At 52.6% G+C, this 24,494-nt stretch overlaps 1 protein-coding gene and 1 long non-coding RNA gene across 45 annotated transcripts in view; one reads left to right on the top strand and one right to left on the bottom strand.

Annotated features, from left to right (window-relative positions):
• Nucleotides 1-24,494, top strand: part of CELF4 (CUGBP Elav-like family member 4) — a gene marked incomplete at its 3' end in the record, with an annotated part of 292,274 nt that overhangs the window by 215,131 nt on the left and 52,649 nt on the right. For 24 of the 44 annotated variants that reach the window (XR_013758677.1, XR_013758678.1, XR_013758679.1 and 21 more), the window contains exon 3: nucleotides 9,917-9,995. Coding sequence is in view for 38 of the 44 variants with exons in the window: in XM_079108544.1 (XP_078964670.1) it covers nucleotides 9,917-9,995 (79 nt within the window). The remainder of the gene's footprint in view (nucleotides 1-9,916; nucleotides 9,996-24,494) is intronic. The other 20 variants (XR_013758681.1, XR_013758682.1, XM_079108547.1 and 17 more) reach the window with 1 other exon arrangement.
• Nucleotides 1-24,494, bottom strand: part of LOC306642781 — a 132,060-nt gene that overhangs the window by 63,879 nt on the left and 43,687 nt on the right. The window contains exon 4 of the long non-coding RNA XR_013758684.1: nucleotides 12,181-12,376. This is a non-coding gene — a long non-coding RNA (uncharacterized lncRNA). The remainder of the gene's footprint in view (nucleotides 1-12,180; nucleotides 12,377-24,494) is intronic.

Here is a 24,494-nt window from a genome sequence, read left to right as displayed (position 1 = left end):
AGGCTCATGTTGGGGAGACAAGTCACTTTAGAGTCAAGATTTAAAGTCAAACTGGGAAACATTTAGTCAATTCACGGAGTGTCTCTCTGCACAAGCTTGTCTTCCCACAGGTCGGGTACCTTGGGCCAAGTACCAAGATAACGCTGCTATTCTTGGTCTAGCATTTGCCAGGCATTTCTCCAGGCCCCCTGACCTAGCTCCCCTTCCTGTGCACGTGTGCCTCTTCGTTCTTTCTAAGCAAGTGCTGTGGGATATTTTCCCTGCCTCAAACTAACAGGGGGCTGCACTGCCCACTGCAGAGTTCAGGCCTTGCACTACCATACCAGGTTGCACCTGCCTCCACCTGACCTACACATTCACTCACTCTGGGGCAACTTCCCTCAACTCACCTCCTGCCTCTGAGTTGTTCCTGTTATTCCTGTCCCTGGATGCCCACCCCCTTCTGCATCCTATAATCCCACAAGTTTAGGTTTCAGGAAGGATTGAAGGACACAAACCCTGTCGTGTGGTCATTGCTAAACTGCAGCATGGCAAAGACTTTCTAACCTCACCTGCTATAGTTCACCTGTGCTCTGTCCAGGTGCCCACAGGCCTGAATTCTCATGCCCTGACCCAAAGCTAGCACACCCATGCCTGGGCTGGGTCACAGCCATGCTATGGAGACAGTCAGGAGCCTGTGCTGCTTCTCAGTGGTCTTCCCTCATCCTCTTAAAAGCCACTTTTGACAGCCGCAGACCAAAGTGAGTCCAGAGGCAATGACTCAAGAAGTGACAGGTGTAATGGGGTGGACCCAATCACAAAAGGCTTGCTGGAGGAGGCAAAGCCTTGGGACTTCACTTTATAGGCAAATATGAAAGAAGATGAGGGATAAAGGTGAAGAGTGGGAGTCAGGGGCCTTGCAGCCAGCATGGAAAGGCAGTGAGACGTCTCTGGGTATGACCCAGAGGCCACCTCGCATGCTTTGCCCAAGGGATGAGCTGGAGGCCTTGGGTGACCAGCCAGCCCCATCTTGGGCAGCTCAAATGAGGAGAGGGGTGAAGAGCAGACAGGGCCTACATGCCGGATGTGTCCTGACCCGACAAGCATCAGATGGCCTCCTCAGAGCGGGCAGTGGGAGCAGAAGCCAGATTTATTAAAAAATCTTATCTGGAGGGTTTGCATTTCAATGGGCTCTGGATTTGCATATTTTAACAATAACCCCGGTACTTCTGTCTGGTCGGTGCTCACTGGCTGTCTCTCTAAACGATGATCGCCGCTTCAATAAACCCTTCCTAATCCGAAGGTACAACAACACCACTTTGCCGGAGGAGGGAGGATTAAAGTCCTTTCCCTTTGGGCTGGAAATAAGACTGTCCGGCTGGTGACCTGCTTCTGGCCTTTGGGCACTCCTGCCACAATGGCGCAGCAGAGGGAGGAGGGAATAAGGACAGTGGTGGGGCCTGGTGGAGGATTTGGTTGTGCATTGGTCAGTATTTCTTGGACACTCACTGTGCACCATGCTGGGTGACTTCTGGGTGTACATCAGGAACAAAATAGGCACTGGCCTTCCCTCACAGAGTGAAGACAGACATTAAACAAATAAACCCACAAATCTGGGACTGCAATGGTTCATAAACCATAACAAGGCAATGAAGGAAAGATCAGGGTGCTTGCAAGGACGCCTGATTTAGTTTGCAGGGCTAAGAGTGGAAAGAGACTTTCAGGAGGCTAGGAGATGACCAGCAGCAAGGGGCAGGAGCAGCTGCACTGCCAACCTTGGGGGACTGCCCTCTTGTACCTTGGAGTGCTGTTGACAACTGGCCTGGCCAGGTGGGCCTCAGCGTCTGGACTATGCAGGGGGGAATCATCCAGGTGCCACTCTGCAATAACCTCTGGGGGAGTCCATAAGTCACAGCTTTATGAGGACAACAGACAGGATTTCTTGAGTCTCTAGCCCCTCTCTATGGAGAGAACCATATGCGATTTATTAAGGAGGTAATTAAAGCACTAATATATTTACAACAAGCTGCAAAAAATGTGCATGCCTCTGCCATTCCCCCATGGTCCCAGCCCACTAGGGACAGAGATGGCCCTCAGGCAAGGGCTCATTCTTTCCCTCAGCATTGTTGAGAGCCTACTAAGCGCAGTCCAGGGAATTTGAGGTACCGTATGATGCAGACCCTGCTCTGCTGAGGTTTTAAACAAATAATTTTGTCATTAAGTAATTTGTCAGTTGTAATTTTTTAAGTGCCATGGGGGCAAAGTTCTCATGGAGGACAGAGTCTGGAGTGCCACCCGCTGGGTTCCCTCAGAGCACATTTGTGAGTTCACTTCTCTGTCCATAGCAGCAGGGTTGTGACCACATCACCAGTCTTTTATGCCAATAGCTGAAAATTCTCAGCCTAGTCTTTCAAATTCACCCAAAGTTCATCTTTAAAAGTCACATCGTTAAGTAGCAGTCCCACATTTAGAAGGGTCCCATGCTTGGGGTTTAGTGCTTAACCATCACCATCTTAAAATTCTTAAAATTTTATCTTTGAATTTGTATTTAGTAAGTGAAGTTGCAAGATGAAGGAGCACAGGACAGGGGCTTGGAGCCTTTGCTAATGCAAGACTACGTCCTTCCACCTGTCAATCCCCCACTCTTGGGCCTCTCCTGAAATCATGGCTATTCTCTGTGCCAACAAACAGTGGCCTAGGGACAGGGTAGAGGTATCAGGGTCTGGCACAGTCACCCTGTGGTACACCAAGCTATAGAGCTGTGGTATGGCTGGTCAGCAGACAGGGTCAGGTCTCAGCAGGCCAGGCCTGCCACCCAGATACCTGTCATGACCCTGGGGCTGTTTATAATACCCTCAAGGATTGCCTGTCCACTCTGGCTTAGGCGAGGGGCTCATAGGAAGGGGCAATATCTTCCTCAACTTCCCAGGGCCCACCCCCAGCTGGGGCATGACAAGTATTCATCCCCCCTCCCCTTGGCAGTCCTTGAGCCCAAGCTGCACCCTAGGGTCCCAATGCCTAAGAGAGACATCCCTTGGCACCTGTTCCTGCCTGGGGGCCCTTTCTTTTAACCTTCTTGAGTCTGCCTTGTGTTTGTCTCTTTAAACCAGCTCAAGACACCCTCTAGACACCAGCCACAAAATACGACTTTGTATAATTTCAGTGATTCTGCATAAGAGGTAAATGCTCTGGTATTTGCATTTAAAACTGGCATTGAATAAAATAAAGAGGAATAATAAAATTCATGCTAATAATTTATCATTTATATTTTTCTTTACTTAAAACAGCATTAAATAGCAATAAAAAAAAAAAAAGACTAATAGAGAGACCATAGAAGAAAGGAAGAGCATTATATTTCAATAACTTTACAGATTTTCTTGCTCTTGGAATAAGGGACTCTGCCAATTATGTCTCTGTTGCCAGAACAGTGATGCTGCTTGGGTCAGGACACAGACACCCCAGTGAGCCCCAACATGTCCTGTCTACCGTTTCCTAGTGTCCATGGTTGTTGTGTGTGCTGGGGACAGGGGTGCAGAGCATAAAGCCTGAGTGCTTGGGAAGAATAAGAACTGGAGATACCCAAAACAACAGAGGTGAGTGAGTAGAAGGCTCCAGGTCCACACAGGTAGACCCATAAGTGAGCAGACAGGGCTGCTGGGAATGGTTCAGGAACTAGGAGGACAGAGCTGTGCTTGCTACGGAACCAGGCAACATGAGAATCCAGGTCTCTAGATTTCATGGCTCAGGGGAAGACGAGACCTTCTGTTGAACCCAGAGCAAGTATCACTAGGTACTCATACATCCCACCAGGAGACAGAAACTGAAACCTCTGCTTTAAGGCTTGCAGACTCACTCTGAAATTATACCCAGGGGCTTAGCAGCTGACCAGAGAGCACTCTGGTCATCCCCCCAAGCCACCACAATAACCTCAACTGCCATCTCATCTATCCCGGGCTCCCTAGCAACGCTGGTCCACTTCCTGAGGCATTTCTGGTCATAGATTGGGAAACCCTGGAGGCTGATCTTGTTGAAAGCCTGCTATGCATTGGGCACTGCCCTAGAGTATTTCCTTCACCATCTCTTTTTATCTTAATTCCCCTCGACCAAAGGGAATTCTTTCAGAATGTCTGATGTCACACAGCACTAATCAAGCCTGCTTGTGTGCTTGTGTGTATGTGCACACGTGATCCAGGGAAGCTCAGTCGTGAGATTGAGTCTGGAGGGACGAGCTCCCAGGAAGGGCCTCATGATTCTGTGGGCAGTGACGGCTTGGGGGAGAGGGAATCATGGTGAATATGTGAATGGAGGCCCTAGAACCCTCTCCAGCTCGGGATTTAGGCAGGTGTCGGGCAGCAAGAGAGGGAGAGAATCTCAGGCCCAAATCTCCATGCAGGCCCTCAGCAGAAGGTTGCAGCAGAAAGGTGCCATCTATTTCTTTGGTGGCAGAGCACAGTTGGGCATTCAGGAACCACTGAGGCACCCCTCCACAGGCTGGCCCTGCCCTGATGGGGTGCTCATTCCAGCTTCCAGACACCCCTGGTAAGGTAAGGGAGTGAAAGTACACATGGGAAAATGACTTACATAAGCCCAGTGAGCATAGCCCAGGTTTTACCAGGAGGTCCAGGAAAAGGAATAATTGGAAGCCGAGCTGTTCCTCAGAGCCATCTTCCCAGAGGAGGATGAGGGGCAGCATCCTGGTTCTCAGGAAGCAGGAGGCAGAGACCCGCAAAGACCCATGGGGAGCAGACATGGTGAGGGACCTCATTGGAAGAGGTGAGGTCTGGCTCCCATCAGAGAGCAAAGAGGAGGCAGGGAGCGGGTGGAGGAAGGGGAGAAGGAGTCAGAAGAGAGGCTGGCCTGTCTGTCAGTCTGTCTGTCCACCAGAACAGGCTTCTCTTTACGCAGGTAGCCACGACTGGACAGGTGAAGCCTTTCGACCGGCTCAATCATCGTATTTATTCTAATTGTATCGTAATCGTCCCCAAGGAGCCTGGTTCAAATGAGCTTGACATTATTAAAATTTTAATGCCCAGTTTTCATAGCTGAATGAATATTTAAAGGGTATGTCCCAGCTTAAGTTATGATGATGAAGAAATTAATGGAATGTCTTGTTTAATGCATGGATATGTGTTGATGCAAAAAGTGGCAGAGGGCTGGGGAGGGGGAAGGGCGGCACAGCCAGAGCGGAAAGGGCTGGGGAAGGAGCCACCTGCCTGTGCACCCTCTCCTACAGCAGGAAGCAGAGATGGCTCCTCTTGGGGGAGAGGGGAGTGCTGGCTTGTGGGAGGGGAGCTGTTTGCTAATGGTGATCCCAGAGGACAGGCCCTAGAAGTCTCCAAGGAGGCTCAGGGGGCCATCTCCGACCCAGGGAAGGCAGCTCTACCTGGGCAAACCCCCTTCAGACACCTGGAGACGAGACCTAGACTGATGGCCACAGGGCCTCTGTGGAAATGCTGATGACATCTAAGAAAGAGAGTCAGAAAGGAGCCCCTGTACCCAACCAGGCTCCTGCCAGCACAGCCCCAGGGTCCTCTCAGGGCACACTGCTCTGCAGGGAGGAATGGCTGCACAGGAATGGGAGATGGGGAAGACAGGCACCAAAGGAGTCTGGAGGCCATGGCTAGGGCCTGGGAAGCAAAGTTACAAGAGAAGGGTAGGGAGGTGGCCATTAGCGTCATCCCGTTCTCCTTCTTGACTCTTCCCTCACTCTTGGCTCCTCCCAGGCCCCTTCATTCTCCCTCTGCTCCTCGGGCATTCTCCTGGCCTCCCCCACTCCTTGGCAATGCTCCCTTTTGTCCTCTCTTCCCATCTCTGAGGCCTCAGCCAGCCTTCTCTCCCTAAGCCAGTAGGATCCACCCACATCTCTCTCCTCAAAGTAGAGTCAGGGCTTGGCAAGGCTGGACCAAGTAAAGTCAGGAACAGGGGAGGGAGGTCCCACTTCAGACCAAAGCCTCCTGTGTAACTGAGAAACCCTCCCACCCCAGTCTAACAAGTCATTTCTGCTGAGAGTTGAGAAAGCACAGGGTGGTATTTTATCTCACCATCGAGACCAGTACCTCTCTGACAAGCCCTGCAAAGGCTTTCTGGACACTGAGCACCCTCAACTCAGAATGGGACATGAAAAATCTCCCCAGGAGGCCCAGCACCATGAAAACCAAGTCAATTCTGCTCCTCTGGTCTGCTTGGAGCACCCGTGAGTGCCCAGCAATGACTGAGGGCATGTTGGAGGTTGAACACTGTCAGAAATCCCACAGGGAACCTGGAAAGAAGCTAAGGGACCTGTGTGTGAGGAGGTGAGCCCAGCAGCTGGCCGTGGAGGAGCTCTGGCGTGCTGTCTAGAGCTGGCAGGAGGGTTCCCAAAGGGCAACCCTAAGATAGGAGCATGGACTGAGCATCATAAGCACCCAGATACCAAGGACGGGGGAGAATAGAATAGCTGCCTAAGGGTGGGAAGAGCCGAAGATTCCATGCACATGGAAGCTTCATTGCCTCATTAAATTTACCACAGAAAATGGGGCCAATCATATCAGAAATAGTTCTACCCAAGCCCCTGCCAAGCAGCAGGACTCACCCTAATTGCTCCCCAGCCCATCAAGAGGAGACTGGTGGGGAACTCAGATACAGGGAAGGTGTCTCCTCCAGCAGCCCAGCCTTCCTCCCTACATAAGCCCTAAGGATGAGGGATCTTCCTGAGCACGCTCTGATCCCTAATGGAGCCTCCTGCACAGCCTCACTCCCTTTCTCAGTTCCACACACTGATTCCAGTTGGGATTGAGCAGCAGAGCCCAGCTGGGCCTAGTTCACACACCTCTGCCTGTCCCCTCTCAACCAGACGCTCCTCTCCATGCTTGCTGGAGAAACAAATCCCCCATTAGGACCCTGCTCCCCTCTCCCTGCCTTCTGCAGTGAACATTGCTGGACCATCCCCAGGCCCACTGTGCCCAGCTTTCAGGCAGTTGCCAGGAGTTCTGGACTCATTATATCACCACTTAGTGCCTAAATGCTAGGGTTGATTTCTTGACCTCTCCAAAACTCCATTTCCTTGAGTGAGGTTAAAGATAATCTATTTGCATAAACCTACCTGTCCATGTCTCAAAAGTGTTGAATACCCTTTGGGGGGCTTGGCTAGCCTGAATCCCTCACCCCATGAAGGTCAATCCCCAGGCTCCAGTGTGCCTACTATATGGAAAAGGGGGCAAGATTCCCTGAGATTTCCTTCTCCCCCTGGGATATCTCCAGGCTTCATGGTCTAGGGGTTTCATTCATCTCCTGGGGCTACCATAGCAAGATGATTAGGTAACTCAACAACTAAAATGTATTTCTCCATTCTGGAGGCTGGAACTACGGGATCAACCTTTGGGCTGGTTGGTTTTTGGTGAGGAATTTCTTTCTGGTTTGAAGGGGGTCCCCTTGTTGGCTGTGTTCTCACATGACCTTTCCTGTGTGCATGTACCCCTGGCATCTCTTATGTTTCTTATAAGGACACCAGTCATGTGGAATTAGGGCTCCACCCTTATAATGCCATTTATCCTTAGTTACTTTCTAAAAGGTTCTATTTCCAAATATAGTCACATTGGGGGTTATAGATTTACCATGTGAATCTGGAGAGATATGATTCAGTCCTTAACAGGGACCCTACAGACTAGCCCTGAAGAATGAATAGGCCGTCAAGAGGAGGAGGCTGAGTTGGGGCAAAGTCGGCTGAGTTGCAGGCCCAGGGAAAGGACTTGGAGGAGAAAGAGCTGGAGGTGTGGGCAGGAGTGGTACAAGAGGACCAGATATCAGGCTGAAGAGATGTATTCAGTTCCATGGCACAAAGAACTGGGCCCTAGGGCTGGGATATAGCGCAGTGGTGGAGTGTTTGCCTAGCACATGCAGGGCCCTGGGTTTGATCCTCAGTACTGGAGAGAGAGAGAGAGACAGAGAGAGAGAGACAGAGACAGAGACAGAGAGAGAGAGACAGAGACAGAGAGAGAGAGAGAACCTGGCACCAAACTATCCTCTCCATGTGAATATTTTCCCCACTGACATCCTCCTTGGGCCCCTCCTCCAGAGCAGCTGGGGTCACTGATGGAAAATACAGGACAGCCAATCATATGACATCGTTAGCACTGCACCTGCCCCTCCTGGCTGAATCCCAGTCAGGTCTCCTCACTGGTAAGATGGAGATAATAATTCCTCCCTCAGAGAACTGTAAACTTATGTAAGCAACAAGGCTGTAGAATTATGTGCCAGAGAATATAATGACCCAAACAGTGTCCAGGCCAGACCTGGGGACCCTCCTGGAATACAGGAGGCTTGGGGGAAGATAAGTAGGAAAGGAGATCCCAGGGAGAAAGGCTGAACCTAGAAAAAGGATGGGATGCTACATTCCAAAAGGCAAACCTGAAGTGAACTGGCTGCCTGCTGAAGCCCCTGTCCCTTAGCCAGACACCTGGTGGGCCTTCTAGACCCTTTCCTCAACACCTGGAAAGGAGGTGTTTACAGGGAAACCAGAAATATCTTCACATCCCTCTTCCTTTCTGGGTATTGGGGTTTGCTGTGACATGACAGTTTCCTCTGCTGCCAGAGCTTATATACAAAGCACACCCCCCCACCCCAACTCCATCAGGAATGTCAAATGGGGACCTGGTAGCAAATGACAGCCTAGCCCCTCTCAGTGGACTGGCCCAGTGCACTCCTTCCCTGTCTGCTGCACGTCCTGTCTCCTGCCTCTGTCCTTTCTTGCCATGGCTCTGCCCTTCCCCTGGCCTCGGCTTCACCTTGCTGAGTCACAGGCTCCTCACTCCCCAGCCCCCGCCACCACCGTTGTCTCGACACAGCCAAAACTCACTTTGAATCCTAGACGGGAAGGCAGGCGGCAGATTGTGACTGGCTGGCCCAGCTTCTGTTCAGGAGGGGAATTGGCAGCCCAGTCTTAAGGTGCATTAGGAAGCACAGAAACAGCCTTGGCAGACCTGGTTCCCAGCCTCCTCCTGCCAAAGGCAGAGTAGGGAAGCACATGACCTTCTTTCTGCCTCAGCTTCTCCATCTCTAAAATGGGGGTGTCTTGCTGCCCTGTCTGCCTCTTTGAGTCTGTGCAGGTGCTAGAAATGCAAATGCAATAAGGGATCGGGAGGGACATGACAGACAGAAACACTGGCAAAGACATAAAATACACGCACTGGCATGATTTCTATCATTTTTATCGTCTGAAATACGATGAGAACTCACCACTGGAGAACCCACCCTAATACAACAGGCAAGGACTGAAGATGGGCTGCGGAGTCAGGATGCTTGGAGTTCAGAGACCCCTAGTGGCCCAAATAGGGCATTGACGCAGATCCCAGGGAGAGGCCCGCAGCCAGCTAGCCTGGGGAGTCAGTCGGCTCCCTAGTGTCCTCCCAGCACCTGGGCAGCACCAGAGACAAGTGGCTGTGCCCACTCCACACATACCTTGAGGGGATTACCCTGGCTGCAATCAGGAGCCCTACCCCTGAACTCTGCCTCTGTGACCCCTGTCCCACAGGTTACGTCTTCCAGGGTGAAGTGAAGCTCAATGCTAAGCAGGGGCTCTGTCTGCAACCAGAGACCTGCTGTCTTGAGTGACTCAGGGCTGGGCCACAGATTGGCTTTGGGTACAGGAGAGCATCGTGGGTGTAGGAGATGAGGCAGGCATTCCATCAATCTCGGATTCTGGTATCACCAGTTAACAAGAGCTGCTCAAAGTGGAGGAGCCCCACAGGTTCTCCAATTCAGAGAAACCCCCTGAAATGTGGGAGCCACGGAACCGTGCTATGAGGGGAGATGGGCGGAGCTTTGAAAAGCTGTGCCTGTTTGCCTCAGCACGTGGTCAGTGGGTGTGGTCTGTGCCCTTACACCTGTGTGCCTGTGAGTGTGTGGTGCTGTCCCCTCTTCCCCAGGCCCACTCTAACGCACCCCCTGTGTTCTATTGCAGATGAACCGGCCAATCCAGGTGAAGCCCGCGGACAGCGAGAGCCGAGGAGGTAGTAGCTGCCTGCGCCAGCCCCCTTCACGTGAGGGCCCACTTGTCTCTGCCCCTCACTTCCCCTCTTCCCTTCCCTCCTTGTCTGGGTGCAGCGACTCCACATCACCTCCTCCTGTCCCTCTGGGGACCTCATGGGTGGGGTTGGGGACAGAGCTTTGGAGTTTTGGGTGACTGGTGTGGACAGGCAGTTGGGGAAGGGGAGACTGGAGTCAGCTGGCTGCTGGTCTATGCCTCTAAGAAAACAAGTCACTTGTCTTAGGGATTTTTCTGCCCCCTCCTGGACACTCAAAAGGGCATGCCCACCTCCATGTTGTCAAGAAAAGCCCTGCTGGATATTCTAATGGATGCCTGGCCAGGAGGTGGGCAGTGGATGGAGCCGTGCCCTATGAGTATGCAGGCTGGAGCGGGTATATCTGTGGTGTGGGTGGTGTACACACAAGGCTGACAAAGGGGTAAAAGTCAGCTTGACACAAGCAGCAGACAGAGGAGAAGGACATAAATGCTTGCCCCAGAATGTGGAGGCTGACAGCCTGGCATGAGTTGGCCAAGCCCCACTGCAGAGACCCGGTCTAAGGAACTGCCTCTCCCTGAAGCTCTGGGCCAGCCAGGGGCAACTCTGTCCCCAGGTGGTAAACTCTGGAATCACAGTGCCTTTGTGCCTGTAGCACTTACCCTCACCTCAGTTCCAGGAGTAACGTAGGTCCACCCTGGGTACAGACCTGTCCCTACCACCACCACCATCACCATCCATAGAGTCCAAACATACTCCAATTTTAAAAGAAGATAAAAGGAAAGAAGAGGACAAAGAAAGTATCTCCAGCACCAAATGTCAAGCCTCCACCACCCAGGTACTGGTTCCTCCTGCAACAAACTGCCCCATGGTGCAGAGCCTGTCTCACATCACCTGATAAAAAGAGACTTACCAGCCCAAAGCAAGGAAACCATTTGCAGGCCCCTACTGGGTCTGCCCTTCCTGGCCTGCCTTCTCGGGGAGAAGGGTATCATTCTTCCTGATCATTCAGTCTACCTGCTGACCCCCAGCCCCTTGCCACTTGTACTGGACCTCATGCCTACTGGGCTCTGCCCAGCCTCAGCCCCAAACTGTGCTCTCAGCTCCTTCCCTGAGCAGGAAACTCAGTCCTGGACCAGGCCAAAGACCTGCAGGGGTGCTCTTTCCTGCCCACCAGTGAGGAGCCCCTATCCCAAGTACACATAAAGGCCTACTAGATGGTAAGCTGAGCAGAGCCTCCTATAGAACACGAACTACCTAGAAAGGATCTAGAAAATCCAGAATATTCCATCATACTCAGAGAAGTGTAAGGAGTTGTGACCTTTCCTACCCTGAAAAAGTGACATTGGATACAGACCCCCTAAGGTCTCCCAGCTTATCTTTTCCCCAGGCAGGCCTGGTATGTCCAGCATGAGGGCCCAGATAGCAGGACAAGGAAACCAGTCACAGCTGTTGGCTCTCTTGACCAGGAGCTCCTGGCTTCTGCAAGCCCCCACCAGCCTAGGCTCTAGCCCGTGTCCATGTTCACCACCCTCCCCAGGCCTAGAACCTTCTACCTTTTGACTTTCTGCTCATTAGCCAGCAAGGTACTAAGGAATTTCTCTCTCCCTCACCCTCCACCCCTACAAAAATTTACCAGGGTTAAATTAAGGGCAAAAGATGAAATAGGCTAATGCTACTTATAATTTTGGAGAATTAATTGTTCTTGAGGGAACTGTAGTTGATTGACCACAGGTGGCCTGCTTGCTCCTCCCAGAACACTCCCTGATACCCTCCAGCTCAGACCTGCTCACCTAGGCACAGGCCTCTGTGGCTGAGGTTCCCTCTTTGCCTGGTCCTGAAGGTCACATACCAGGGCTTGGCTGGCATCTTTGTGCTGCTTGAAGGAGCCATACCCCAAGGCACAGACACACCACCCCAAGCCCACTGAGTCTTTCCTGTCCCAAGGATGCTGATAATCCATGTCCAGTTGTTGAGGGGTAATGATGGCTTAAGTGTGAGGGGCCTGAGTGAGCAAAGCCCACCTGGCTTAGGATGCCTGCTCTTGCCCCTTCCTGGGTGACAGGAGTACCATCCTTACTCTGCCTCACCCAGGGCTCATGAGGCCAATGGCAGAGCAAGGGGCCTCTCCTGGAAGCCATCTCCAGCAGGCAGGCATAGCAAGGCCAGGGCCCCTGGTCACCCGGGGAATGCAGTGACTCACCTTCAGTACCCTTTTCAGGTAGCTGCGCCAGGATGCAGCGACAGAGGGAAATCTCAAGAGTAGGCAGGTAGTGTGGACAGCAGATGCCACCAGTAGTCCTAAATGGGTGCCCCGAGGAAGAGACAGCTGGAAGCCTTAGAGGAGGTGACACTTGAGAAGGGTCATTTCTGGCCTTGAAGGATGGGGAATTCCACACCTAGAACAGAGTGAGTTTGGCATGACCAAGGCCCCACCCCAAGAGACCTGGGTGGGGAGTCCAGCCTGCACCTGAAGGGGGTGGGCAATGTCCTCTGCCCAGTGGCCCAGCTGAGTGCACCTCCAGCCCTTTCCTCCCTCACTTGCCTGGGAGGCAATCGCTCTCTGACTCCAAGTTGCTAACCTCATCTCCTTTCTCCCATATATCTCCTGCCGCTGACACTTGCCCCAAGCCAGATTAATCAGCTCTTTTATTCTTCCTGCAGTAGAAAGGGGAGAAAGAGAGCCAAACCTAAACATCTATCTATTAATTGCATATTCAATATTAAACAGTGAGATGGTCCTGAGTCAGCACTATCACCAAGCTATTTTTTTTTTTTTAAAGAAAGTTGGTTTAAAATAATTTAATATCCATTAAATACTTCTTGGGAGGGGTATGGGGAGGAACACATGAAACCGATGAAAATGGATTAAAGAAGCAGGGAAAAGAAGGATGTGGAAGGATGGGGGGCGAGTAGGGTCAGGGAGGAGGTTGTGAGAGGGAGTGGTAAGGAGGAGAGAAAAGAAGAAAGAAGGAAGTGAGAGCAGTTATGAGGTGAGGGGGAGAAGCAGAAGGAAGAGAGATACACACCCTAAAGAAAATGGGTTGGGGAAGGAGGATACAGAGGCAGGAAACGACATGGCCCCACAGAGAGTGGGCCCCAGCCCTGCTCAGTGGTGAGTCCCGTCCTCACCCCAGCTCTGGGAACTTTCTTTTCAAACCAAAGACTTGAGGACTACATGTGCCCCTGTGACTTCCACCCAGCTCCCTCCGGTAGCACTTGATGCAGGTAAGCAGCATTTTCTGCTCAGGAAACACGGGGCTCTGGCCCCATGAAGCTTCCCCTGCCTCTCCACACAAGAGGCTGCAGCCCACTGCATGGTCACATCAGGGCCCGGCTTCTCAGCCCATTCTTATTCTTCTAGAAGCGTCCCCTGGTCACATCAGCCCACACACATGAGGAGAGGAGGTCTGGGAATGGGCATGGATGGATATGGCAAAAGATCTGACCAAGGCTGGCAGGCCACTGTCCTGGCAGGAATGGTTGGGAGCTCAGTTCTCCTCCAGTATGAAGTTAGATCCCACCACATGACAGGCAAAGGGGAGGCCCCGTCCAGCAGGGTCTCAGGTAACCAGACCAACTCTTGGTAGTTGGCTGTCTCCAAACGCAGGCTTGATGTGGCAAGTCTGGCATTAGGGAGCCTCTCCAGAGGGAACACAGCCTTCCAGCCACCATCACGGCCCTCCCCGTCCCCACCATCCAGGAACTGAACTCTCTCACGCACAGTACACATACCGCTGGTCATCTCTGTGGCAGAATCAGGCCCAGTTGCTTAGAGACGCTGCCAAAAGCAGTCACCAGTCCACACAGACCTTTGACTGTGGCAGATAAGACCCAAGCTAGAGGGAAGGATAAGCCACTGAGGGACTCCCAAGTCCCTCTCTAGCCAATGAGGAGTGTTCTGGGGATGCCTTTGTCAGGCTCAGGGAAGGGAGGCTGAGAATCTGGAAGGAGGCCTGGTAAGCCAATGGCGGGGGTCAAGTGAATGCAGGCCGGGGCTGAGGCTACCATAATGAGGTCCTATTTTTTCCTGACTATAGGACTGGGGGTAGGCTGGAGAGGGACCTGTGGGGAGCAGTCTTGAGCTTCAGCCGTGGAGGGAGCCCCAAGAGCTATTTGTAGTAAACCTCTATTGGTCAACACCCCCGGGAACCTTCTAGAAGGTGAAGAAACCTCTTTTATGCCCCACCTACCATCCTCAAGTCCTCAGAGTAGCCTGGGTCTGCACAACCCCATTGTTGTTTCCATTTGCTCAGCGGGCCTCGTTTCTAGAGCTGGCACATTTCCTCTCTACCAGCCTGGGCCCATCTCTCTGTGTACCTGTCTCTTGACCTGTCTCTGGTGGGACCTGGGCAGGGCAAGGAAGACATCAGAGAGTTAGGGCAGATGCAACAGCCGTGAGTTACTCCATTTCCACTTGGACCCCCGAGACAGGTGCTGGCCAAGTCGTTTAGCCACGGTCTCATGGACTTTTGCTGTCCCCAGTCCATTTAACGGCATCTTCAGGGCACCTTCCCCTCACTGCATGGCACTGGTGTGGTGGCAGAGTCCCGCTGGGCCGGCTAATGAGGTTGGACACAATGCATGTGACGCTGCTCCCAGGCCCTCCCGGAGGCCACGTTCCCCACCATAAACCCAGGCCGACTCCCTCCTCCCAGCCCCTCCACCATCTGTAGCCCCATCGGGTCCTGTGGCTTTTTAAATCCTATTAAGTTCCTCTTCTCTCCTCCAAGCATTATTTTATTTCTAAACAGACAGACCTCGTGCTGTCCACAAGAGCTCTGAGGGGCCATTGGGGACCAGCTGAGGGGTGTGGGCCCAGGTGGGGCAGCTGCATGCTCCTGCGATGGTCCTAGCCCAGGGGCATGGCCTGAGAGTCCCATGGCTACAACTGTTGACCTCCCAATGCTGTATTTCTCACTTCCAGACTTTTTAGCTATTCAATTCTGTACACTGGAAAGGCAATTTAGCAAGCGTTCAGATGAAATGAACGTGCAGGCTGGTCCCGTTTTATCCAAACGCAATATACAAAAGTGTCTATTTTCCAAACTATGGAGGCAATGAATGACTGTCTGGACAGGAGCTCCTGGGGGAGTTGAAACCCCTCAGGGTTCTGGCAATGAAGCCCTCAGGCCAGGCAGGAGGGGCTTGGGAGCTTTGGAAAGCAGAGGGCCAGGTGAAGACTAATCTGAAATTATCCTGAATCAGTAAGAAACAAAGGTCCTGGCCCAGCACATCCGCCTGCTAGGGAGATCCAGGGTGAGCTGAGCTAAGCCAGACCAGCCAGCCCAGTCCAGAGAAATGAGATGTCTGGTGACCAAGGTCCCAGAGAGGCCACTGAAGAAGAAGACACCTATACCTGGGAGTAGAAAACACCCCACCCTCACAAATGTATGTGTGCAAGGAAATGGATTTCTTCGTTTCCCCACCAAACCCTGTTCCAGACCAGGGCGGCCCCCACTCGTGGGACAGTACCACCCTCCTTCTCCAGGGCTATTTCTTTGCCCTGGGACCCTGGGTGAGGCATCTTGACAAACCAGGGGGACCTTGGCTGGGAGAACTAACTGTCCTGACCTTGGCCAGGACGGGAACTTGGGAGCCGCCCTAACCCCACCCACAAGTTTGCCTCTCACCCAGCCTCTCCCCTTTTTTTTCAAGGAGCAAAGCCGCTCACAGTCCTTTCCAGTCCTCTTTTCTAGGAATAAGAACTCCTGTTTTCTCTGCCTATCCTGTTCTGTTTCCACGGGGATTTCTCAAGTTGCACCATAGGTTATGAACCAGTCCCATGGTCCCTTAACCAGTCCCAAGCCCATGTCCTAGCAGATCTTTTGCATACTTAATTCCTAGATTTATTTTGGACTGATATTTAAGGAAAGACATTATAATATTCAGTCTGAGAAGTTCAGGTCAGGCTTAAGACAGCACAGCCCATATAGTCTGGTGTACTCCAGGAGTGGCCTGGGCAAGAAGCCACTGCAGGCCGGGTCAGATCTGAAAGATTCGGAAGCGCTGAAGATTAGACACTTCGTGACTAGTCCAGGTTGCCCACCCAGGGCATGGCTACCCTGATGGTCAGGAAGTTCTATCACATATCTGACAATAATCCCTCCCATTTTTTAAAGCATTTCCAACTGTTAAGTTCTCTACATCATGGGATAGCATCCCCCTGCCCTAGGGTTTTGTTCTCAATAATCTCTGTTCTTTTTAACTTAGACTTAAAGGAATCTTTGGCTTCTTTATCAAGTCCCTTTTGAAAATAATTTTTTAAAAAATCCAGGAAGCCCCTGCAATTTACACAACTGGACCCAAATAGCAGCTGCATGGAGCTAGGTCTTTGTGTCTGGGGAGGGAAGTTGCTGGTGGGGAAGGGTCCCTAGGGAGAGCCAAGGAGGCTCTGGAGGGGCAGACAACACATTATAAATACATCTGTAATTCCTGCCATAGGTGCGAAAATATAATTAACTGCAAACCTGCTGAATTTAAATGGACTTTGGGTTTTCAGCTGGGGGAGGGGGTGTTGATTGATCTGCATTTTGTTGTTGAAGTTTTTTTTAATGTGTTGGGAAAGTTGAGTTGAGACTCGCAGCTCCTCTACAAATTCCCTCTGGCCCTGGCTAATTTAGCAAAGGACTGTTTCAGGGGAAATGGGATATTAATCATAGCAAATGGCCTTCTGGATGATATTTAAAAACTGCCTCCTGCCTGTGTGCCCAGGAATAGGAATGACAGAGAAAGAGGACCAGGCCCCCTCTGGTGTCCCAGCCTATCGCCAATCCTGTGGCGTCCTGTCCCCAGTACTGTGTCAGCAAGGAGGAGAATGATCCCACTTCTGAAAGATGGGTTAGATGAGAAAGTTCACAGCTACAACTTCCTGGGCCAAGCTGTCCTCAGTGCTATATTGAGTGGATGCTGGCATGGGTGACATGTGTCCAATGTCCTCCTGGCCCCCAGCACACCGTACTGGATACAGCCTGATAACAGCATGGGCATGGCAAGGGGATGGGGGAGTGGGAAGAGACAGAGTTGAGATGAAGTAGCGCCTGCCTGCCCTCAGAGGATGCACCTCCAAGAGCAGAGCTTCCAAAGTAGGAAAATGACCTGAACCAGGGCAGGTGTGGGCACCTCCAGAGCCAGAAAGGGGGTCTAATTTGGGGAAAAGAGAAGATATGAGAACACTGAGGCCCAGAAGCTATTTTACATGGATGCATTTAGGCAAGGGAGGCCATCTCAGGCCTTTGGGCAAGGAAGTGACATGCTGGAAGTGATGTTTTAGAAACAGGAGTCTCGGAACTCTCAGTTACCTGGCAGGAGAGCCAGAGTAGGGAGGTGGACAGTCACAGGACTGGGCTTCAGAGCCAAGTTTCTGGATTTCAATTCCTTGTCCTTCCTGCCAGGCTGCCCAACCCTGAGAGCTGCATCCTCCTATTCTAAAGCATTGTCATCCCTCTCCTGAGCCACTGTAGGTGGAGCAGTCTGAGAACTGTGGCATCTCCCCTTATGGCAGCTGTTGCAGTTGTCATTTTATTTTTAGAGTCCAGTTCATGGGAGAAGAGGGGAGTTGGTAGGGTGGGGAACTCTGACAAGGTTTGATGAACCAAGCGCAAATAGAATGTATGTGCCCAGGGTCAGAGCTGAATTGATCACATGGATTTCCAGAATGGGAGAGGACAAGGAAGCTTTGTGCCTTCCTGGAGGTGGTGATAATGGAGACAACAGGAAGCATTTGGATTCAGTATCATGGGCAAAGTCATGAAAATAGAGACAAGCAAGACAAATATGTGGCATCCTGACATTTTTAAATATCACAGAAGAATTGATGTGGCTGGAGAGAAGGGTCCACTTTCTGGAAAAGAAAGACCCAGATTTGGTGCACTGTGGTCTGCTGGCTCCTGCATTCCAGGGAATGCACAATTACACTCACACACATGCAGTCTGATTCTGGGGATCCTGTCTCTCCTGGCCTTTAGCCCAAACATACAGGCCCATCTTAGGGTCTTGTTTCTCTATTCATGCTCCCTCTCCTTCCTCCAGATCCGAAGACCCTGTGGGACCTGCTCTACCCAAGCCAGCCCAGGGCAGACAGAGCACAGGGGACCAGTGAGTACTTCCAGAGCTCTGGAAGTAAATGGTTAGAGACAGAAAGTCCTCAGTTCTGTCATTTGGTCATCCAGAGTCTCAGCCAGTGTGTCTTAGCCTTGCAGTGACCCTGCACAGGTGACTGTGCAGCACCCCATTTATGAAGAGGGGAAACAACGGCTGACAGAGGAGAGGTGACTTCATCAAGACCACATAGCCAGTACCATTTTTGATGCTTCAGCCCTGGGCAGGCCTCCATATCTTGCTGGCTTCCCACAGGACTGGGCTGGGTTGAGCTGCTGACCCCCACAGAGAGTTCTCCCAGCATTGGTGCTGATCATCAGGTCCACAGAGGATGAGGCTGGACCACCACGTGCAGGATGGGCTCCTACCACTCCCACTTCTCGCCCATGCCCTGTGGGAGTGGGGGCTGGGGACCTGTGCAGATGCAGGCCATGGACAGGGAGCCAGCGTACCCTGAGGGGATGGGCAGAGGACATGATAATTAAGCCATAGGTTGAAGAGACCTCTGTCACTGTGAAATGCAAACCTCAAAGCCACCTCTGCCCTGCCTATTACCTGCTGCCTTTAGAACACCAGGCCCATACTTACCTGCAGATGGTCCTCTCCAACCCTTCCCAGCCAAACCCTGGTTGGTCCACCTCGCTAGGCTGTCTGCTTAGCTCTTCCCACTGGCTTCCCAGTCAGAACCTCTTTCCTGCCCTCCATGCACCATAAAGTCAAGCGTGGGTGTTAGTTTCTCATCTGTTGAGACTGTGCCCTCCTTGAGGGCAGGCACATCTGTGGTCCCCAGAGGCCCACTGGACACCAGGCCTCACACAATGCCAGTTGCCTGCCGCTGACTCTAAACAGGAACCTGTTCCACCATGTGGGCTCTCTGAGGGTCTAGAAGCAGCCCTTGCTTTCTCCTCCCCACCCCCCAGCCCCACAGGCAGGGGTGGGGGTGGGGGTGGGCAATGGGGCTGGTGCCACTGACATTGGCATTCTCCTTGCAGCACATCTTAATAATTTAATGGCTATTAGCAGGGCCGCTGTGGTGGGGGGAGAGGGCCGCGGGGGGAAGATTTATAGAGAGAATTCACTCCAGGTTGGGGTTTTGTCTTCCTCTGTTTTCCTGGCATTTATCATGCATGTTTTAATTTGGATCGGAGAGTTGCTACCATCTGGCCATTATCGCAAAGAAATATTCATTTTCGCTGAGTGACACGGGCTCCATTCATCACGGAGTGTGCTGATTGCCCTGCGAGTGTGGGCTGCACTTTCTCCTTCATTGGAAATGAACCTTGAGCTGCGAGCGGGTCCAATTTGCCAGGAGCAGAGCCACAGGGTGAGCAGCCCCCACTGACCCTCCCAACCAGGCAGACAGGGTGCACTTCAGAGGACAGCCATCACACTCTCCTGCCTCCCTAGCCTCTCTCCAAAGAGGTCTTGGGGTCCTCCTCAATCTCACTCCAGGCTCCTGACAACCAGTGCCCCTGCCAGTCCCCATGCCCAGGATGGTCAGACCACAGAGGTAGCAGAGGGGGCCCTCTGCCTTCTCACGAGGCCCCCATCTCTGACAGGTCATTGGTGCTATCCCACCAATGGGATGGACTGGGCTTGAGCCATCTCTCTCCACCAGAACATCACTCCAGTGGTGTCATTTGAGGTCACGGCCACGTGGGAGACTGCAGGGCCTCCTTCTCCTCTCATCACATGTGATGGCACCATCAAGACTGGATCCATAGGAAGAGATGAATCTGCCTCCAACTGGGACATTTCTTTTTATGGGCCTGCCACTCATCATAGCATGTTATCAGGGCCTACTGAAGGTCTCTTGCCACTTGTGGCATAGGCCCAAACATAAGGCTGAGACTCCTTGATTGGGCTGGGCCCCACTTTGAACCCACACAGGAAGTAATCATCCAGGTCTGCAGAACAGAGACAGGAGGAGAAAACTCTCTCTTCACTGTAGGTAGGGAGTCGGGGCTGAGAATTAGTTGGGCCCCTCTGGGTTGAACGCCCTATGGGAGGAAGGGGTAAGAAGTACAATTTGACACAATCACCGTGAAGTCAAACACAGGATGGAGATTCAAATTCATAGGAATGAAGACTTGAACAGAGCAGTGTCCCCCACCCCTGCCAGCATTAGACACTCCAGGGAAAGGAATGAATCAGGGATGGCGCCACAGGGTAATATTTGCTTTGCCAGAAAGGAAAAGCACGCAAGACAGCTTTCATTTACAGAGTTCCTTTCCTCCAGGTCTTGGCAGGTGCCCAGGGACTGATGGACTTTCCTTTTCTTAGGGTTCTGAAACCAGACCCTAAGCCTGAGGCCCTAACCCCCAACAGGACCCAGGACTGACCAAGGCCCAAGGGACAATGGCAGGCCTGTGTGAGATTTGGAACCTCTTCCCCGTTAGGGCAGAAAGTCACAGGCCACTACCCATTTAGTCCCAACACAGTGACTGTTCTGAAAGCCCTGAGTGAGAGTTCATTTCTGGTGCTCCAAACTCCTACAGAGACAGATGCCAATGAGACTCTTGGCCATGGGGAATTCACAGTCTGGCTGGGGACTCGGGTAAAATCAATGAAACAACCAGAACACAAGAAAAGGCAATCGATGCACTGAGTAGACCATAAGGATTGTCACCAGGTGCTAATAGGAAACCAGCTGACTTTCACAGCCCCCCACCCCCACCCCCAGGGGCCAGGACCTTCCTGTGAGTACCTGTGTTTCTCCCCCCCCCCCCTCCATGACTTAGGTATTATTGCTTCATTGTACAGATGAAGCCAATGAGGCTCATGGTCCTGTGTGCTGGGTCATCAGCTGGTAGATGGAGAGGTTGGAAGAAGTATAGGCATCTGATTCCCAGGCTACCTGTCTCCCAGAACCCCCACCCCCTCCACTGTGCGTCTGGAAAATCATGAATGACTTTGTGTAGGAGACTGCATTTCTACTGGTGGAATAGGCAGTGACCACTGGCCAGGACCTGCCAGGACCTGCCAAGAGTCCAGGAGGCCAGGAGGCCAGGAGGGGAGCCCTAACATTCCCAAAGGGAACCCTCATCCCCGTCTCCAGCCCTAGCTTTCTACGCTGGCAGTTGTTGAACTAAATTACAGTGCCTGCCAGACCTCTCCTCCTCCTCCCTCCCAGCAGCCTGGGGTGGGGTCTCCACTCGTGGTGGAATGCAGAGACATTCCTGAAGGTGTAAGGGGGTGGGGCTGGGCCCCCCACCAGAACACTGCCTGCGCCTCCTCCCCTGGAACTCATTCAGTGACACCAGCAGCTCTGAAACATCTGCTCCTCCATCCCGGACCTGCAATTTGAATAAATTACCCCGACGTGGCAGCAGCCTGTTATTAATGGCTCGAGTTTTATAAGATGCTTTAGTTTAATAACACTGTAGCCCGCCGCTGCGCCTCTCCCGGATATTTTTATGTTTCGTCCCTTCCCCTCCCCCTGCCCCCTTGCACCCTGCGGCCGCTTCCAGGGCTCAGTCCCAGCCACACCCCCACCCACCCACTCCATCATCCCCACCCTGGCGCTCTTTCTGCGACTTCCGCGGCCACCACCGGCCCCCAACTGCGCCCGAGTTCTCCCTTCCAAGTGACGCTTGCGCTCCCCCACCACGCCGCGCCACCTGTCACCTTCGCGGAGATAGGTGGGGGACGCCAAGTTGGGTGTCCCACCTCCCTTAAAAAAGCCCAGGACGACCGGGTGGCTGAGGGCGGGGCGATGCGTAGAGAACACTGTCCCCAGGCCCTTTGGTTCTGTGCTCCTCACTCCACCGCCAGCGCGCTGCCGCCTTTGCGGACCTGGCAGAAGCTGGGGAGAGGGCTGCCCCTCCCCAGTTGGACTGGCAGAGTCACAGCTTGAGGCCTGAGCTACAGTTCATGGTTCTTCATCCTTTTGTTGGGTTGTCCTTGCGCCCGTCTCCCTGCTTCTGCAGGAAGCTCTCCCAGATTACAGTGGCCAACACCTACAATGGCCCTTTGGGCTCCTCCTACTGTGGCAGCTATACCTCTTACAACCCCAACCCCCCCCCCCCCCCCCCCCCCCCCCCCCCCCCCCCCCCGCCCAGCTGTCTTTTCTTCCACTTGCCTTCTCATGGACTGCTCTGGGGCCTGAGCAGCCCCTAATTCTCAGCCATCCCTTCTAGAATCTCTAATTAACAGTAGGGTCTCACACGTGTTTTCAGTGTGGCGTCTTCAACAAGGAGACCCACTTTCTGCAAAGGTGGATGCGCTCTCAGAGAGGGAAGGAGGCCAAGGGATGGGGTAGAGAGTGGGTCAGTTGGGGATATAGGATAGAAAAGGTTGCTGTTCAAATAAATAGCCAGTGTATTCATGTCCTCAACCTGTTCCAAAAATGTAATCCACAATCACCCAGCAAGAAGCACAGAGACAGAACACAGGCTCCTTGCAAGCTCCTTGCTGGCCCGTGGCTGGCACCCCATGGGAGTTGGCCCCAAGTTGAATTGGGGAGCCTGCTCCCAGGAACACCCTAGAGTGACTATGTCTGGAAGCAGAAGGAAAGGGCATGGCATGGGGGCTAACATGTCCCCTCAGACAGGAGGCCAGACACGCAGACTCTTCCCGAGGATCTGATGAGTCCCAAGAGCCCAGATGTGGCAAGCCCCAGAGAGGTCATGGAGGACCCCTCCATGCCAGGGTCAAGTTTAACAGTGTAGCTCCCTGTTCCTGGGGACTCAAAGGTGAGCCATTCACCAGCTCTGGAAGGATGTGTGATGCCCTCTTTCCTCCCTGCCCCATTCCACCACGTCCAAGGGCTTCCGGAGACCCGGGTTCTGGCTGCTTCCCATTGGCTCTAATGTTACTGCGGGACTCTGTCTTTTGCTAAGAGCCCCACCATTATAACATAATTACTGCCGAAAATGACCTTTAAAATATGTTTTAAATTCAAAATGTCTTTAAACCCTTCACTGAGCACCATTTTTCAATTTCAACGACTGTTTTCCTTTTTGGGGTAAGTGAGGAGTGGGGAGTGGAGGAAGGAGCCTTCGGCATGGATTTCAAATGTTAATCTCTCCCCATTGCAGAGGAAGCTTTGCAGGGGGCCTAGGAGGGCAGGCGGAGGGAACAGCCCGCCCTTGCTGACAGTCTCAGTGTTAGGGCCTGAGTCTCCAGAGGCAATAGGCTCTGCCCACAGCTCCACCCACCTGTGCCTCTGTCCCCCACCTCCATCCTGAACTTCTTTCAAAACACAGTCAAAGGAAGTGCTGCGAACAATAGAGCTTGGGGTAATTCCTTCCTATCCTCTTCCGGTTTTGCTTTCTCATTTTCCCATCTTCATGCAGTGTTCAGTTTGCCACCTGCCAGCAACCTGCAAGACCCCCCTCCACTCTCCACTGGCGCCCCCTCCACTCTCCACTCCCTCGCCTCCATCTTTGCCCTGGCCTGACTGGGGCACCCTGTCCCTCAGACGGCTTGTGCTTCTTGCCACTTCTGTCCCTTCTGATGGATAATGGACCAGGAGCACAGCTGGTAGAGGAGGTCAGGTACAATAGCTGCAGCTGCCCAACCCCTGCTCTCCTGGTGGCTCCCACCAGCTGGTATGGGAGGAGAGTGTGACTTGTGGATACACCACCAACACTGACAGTGCTCAGGTCCACGTTCTCTGACCTCATATTCCCTAGGAAACTGTTCTGCCTCCCTCCTGGAAGCATCCCCAAGCTTCCAGCTTCACTAATCCATGCCCCACCCCCGCCCCCTCTTCTCTACCTCCAGGAAACCTGCTACCTGCGGGCTATCACCCCTGTGTCTTCAGGTGTGGTCTCTGGTTTGTCCCCTCCTTCCTAGAGCTTTTCATGCCAGGCTTCCCTTTGTGTAGCAGGGGCCTTCCTCAGAAGGGGGCTCCCAGGGACTTGTCACTGGCAGGTGATGTGAGGGATAATGAGGCGGTGCCTGCCAGTGATAAGGGGACAGACAGTGTGAGGCCTCCTGGCTCCTTGAAGTAGGTACTTCAGGGAGTTCAAGTCATGCTGATGGTGACAGGATCTCTATTCTCTCCTACTGGGATGAAGCCAGTTTGAGCCACAGGGGAGGATAGAAGCAGGTGGTGTAGTGATGAGGTGGGGGCTTAAACCCCTAAACTCATCCATTCCTACCAGGGAGGGGTGGCTAGTGGACCTCAGATAGTTCTTTCAGTGTATTCTTTCAACTTTTCCATAAATGACCCCAATTCCCATATGTATCCAACTTGTTCACTCCGTGAAAGTCAGCATACATTCCAAAACCAAACCAAAATGACATGAGCTCTGTCCAACTCTTTGGATCCCCTGAGTATTCAGATTGCCCACCTCCCCGTCTGCCTGCCCAGGCCAGGAGCAGGAAGGAGGATGTGGCAGAGGTGGCCAGGACAGCAGAGCAGGGAGAAGGTAGAAGTCTGAAGAGAGCCCTGTGTGCTCCATGATATAT

This window comes from Sciurus vulgaris, assembly GCF_902686455.1.
Source record: "Sciurus vulgaris genome assembly, chromosome: 13".
Lineage (NCBI taxonomy): Eukaryota > Metazoa > Chordata > Mammalia > Rodentia > Sciuridae > Sciurus > Sciurus vulgaris.
This window is presented reverse-complemented; position numbering and strand designations above follow the sequence as displayed.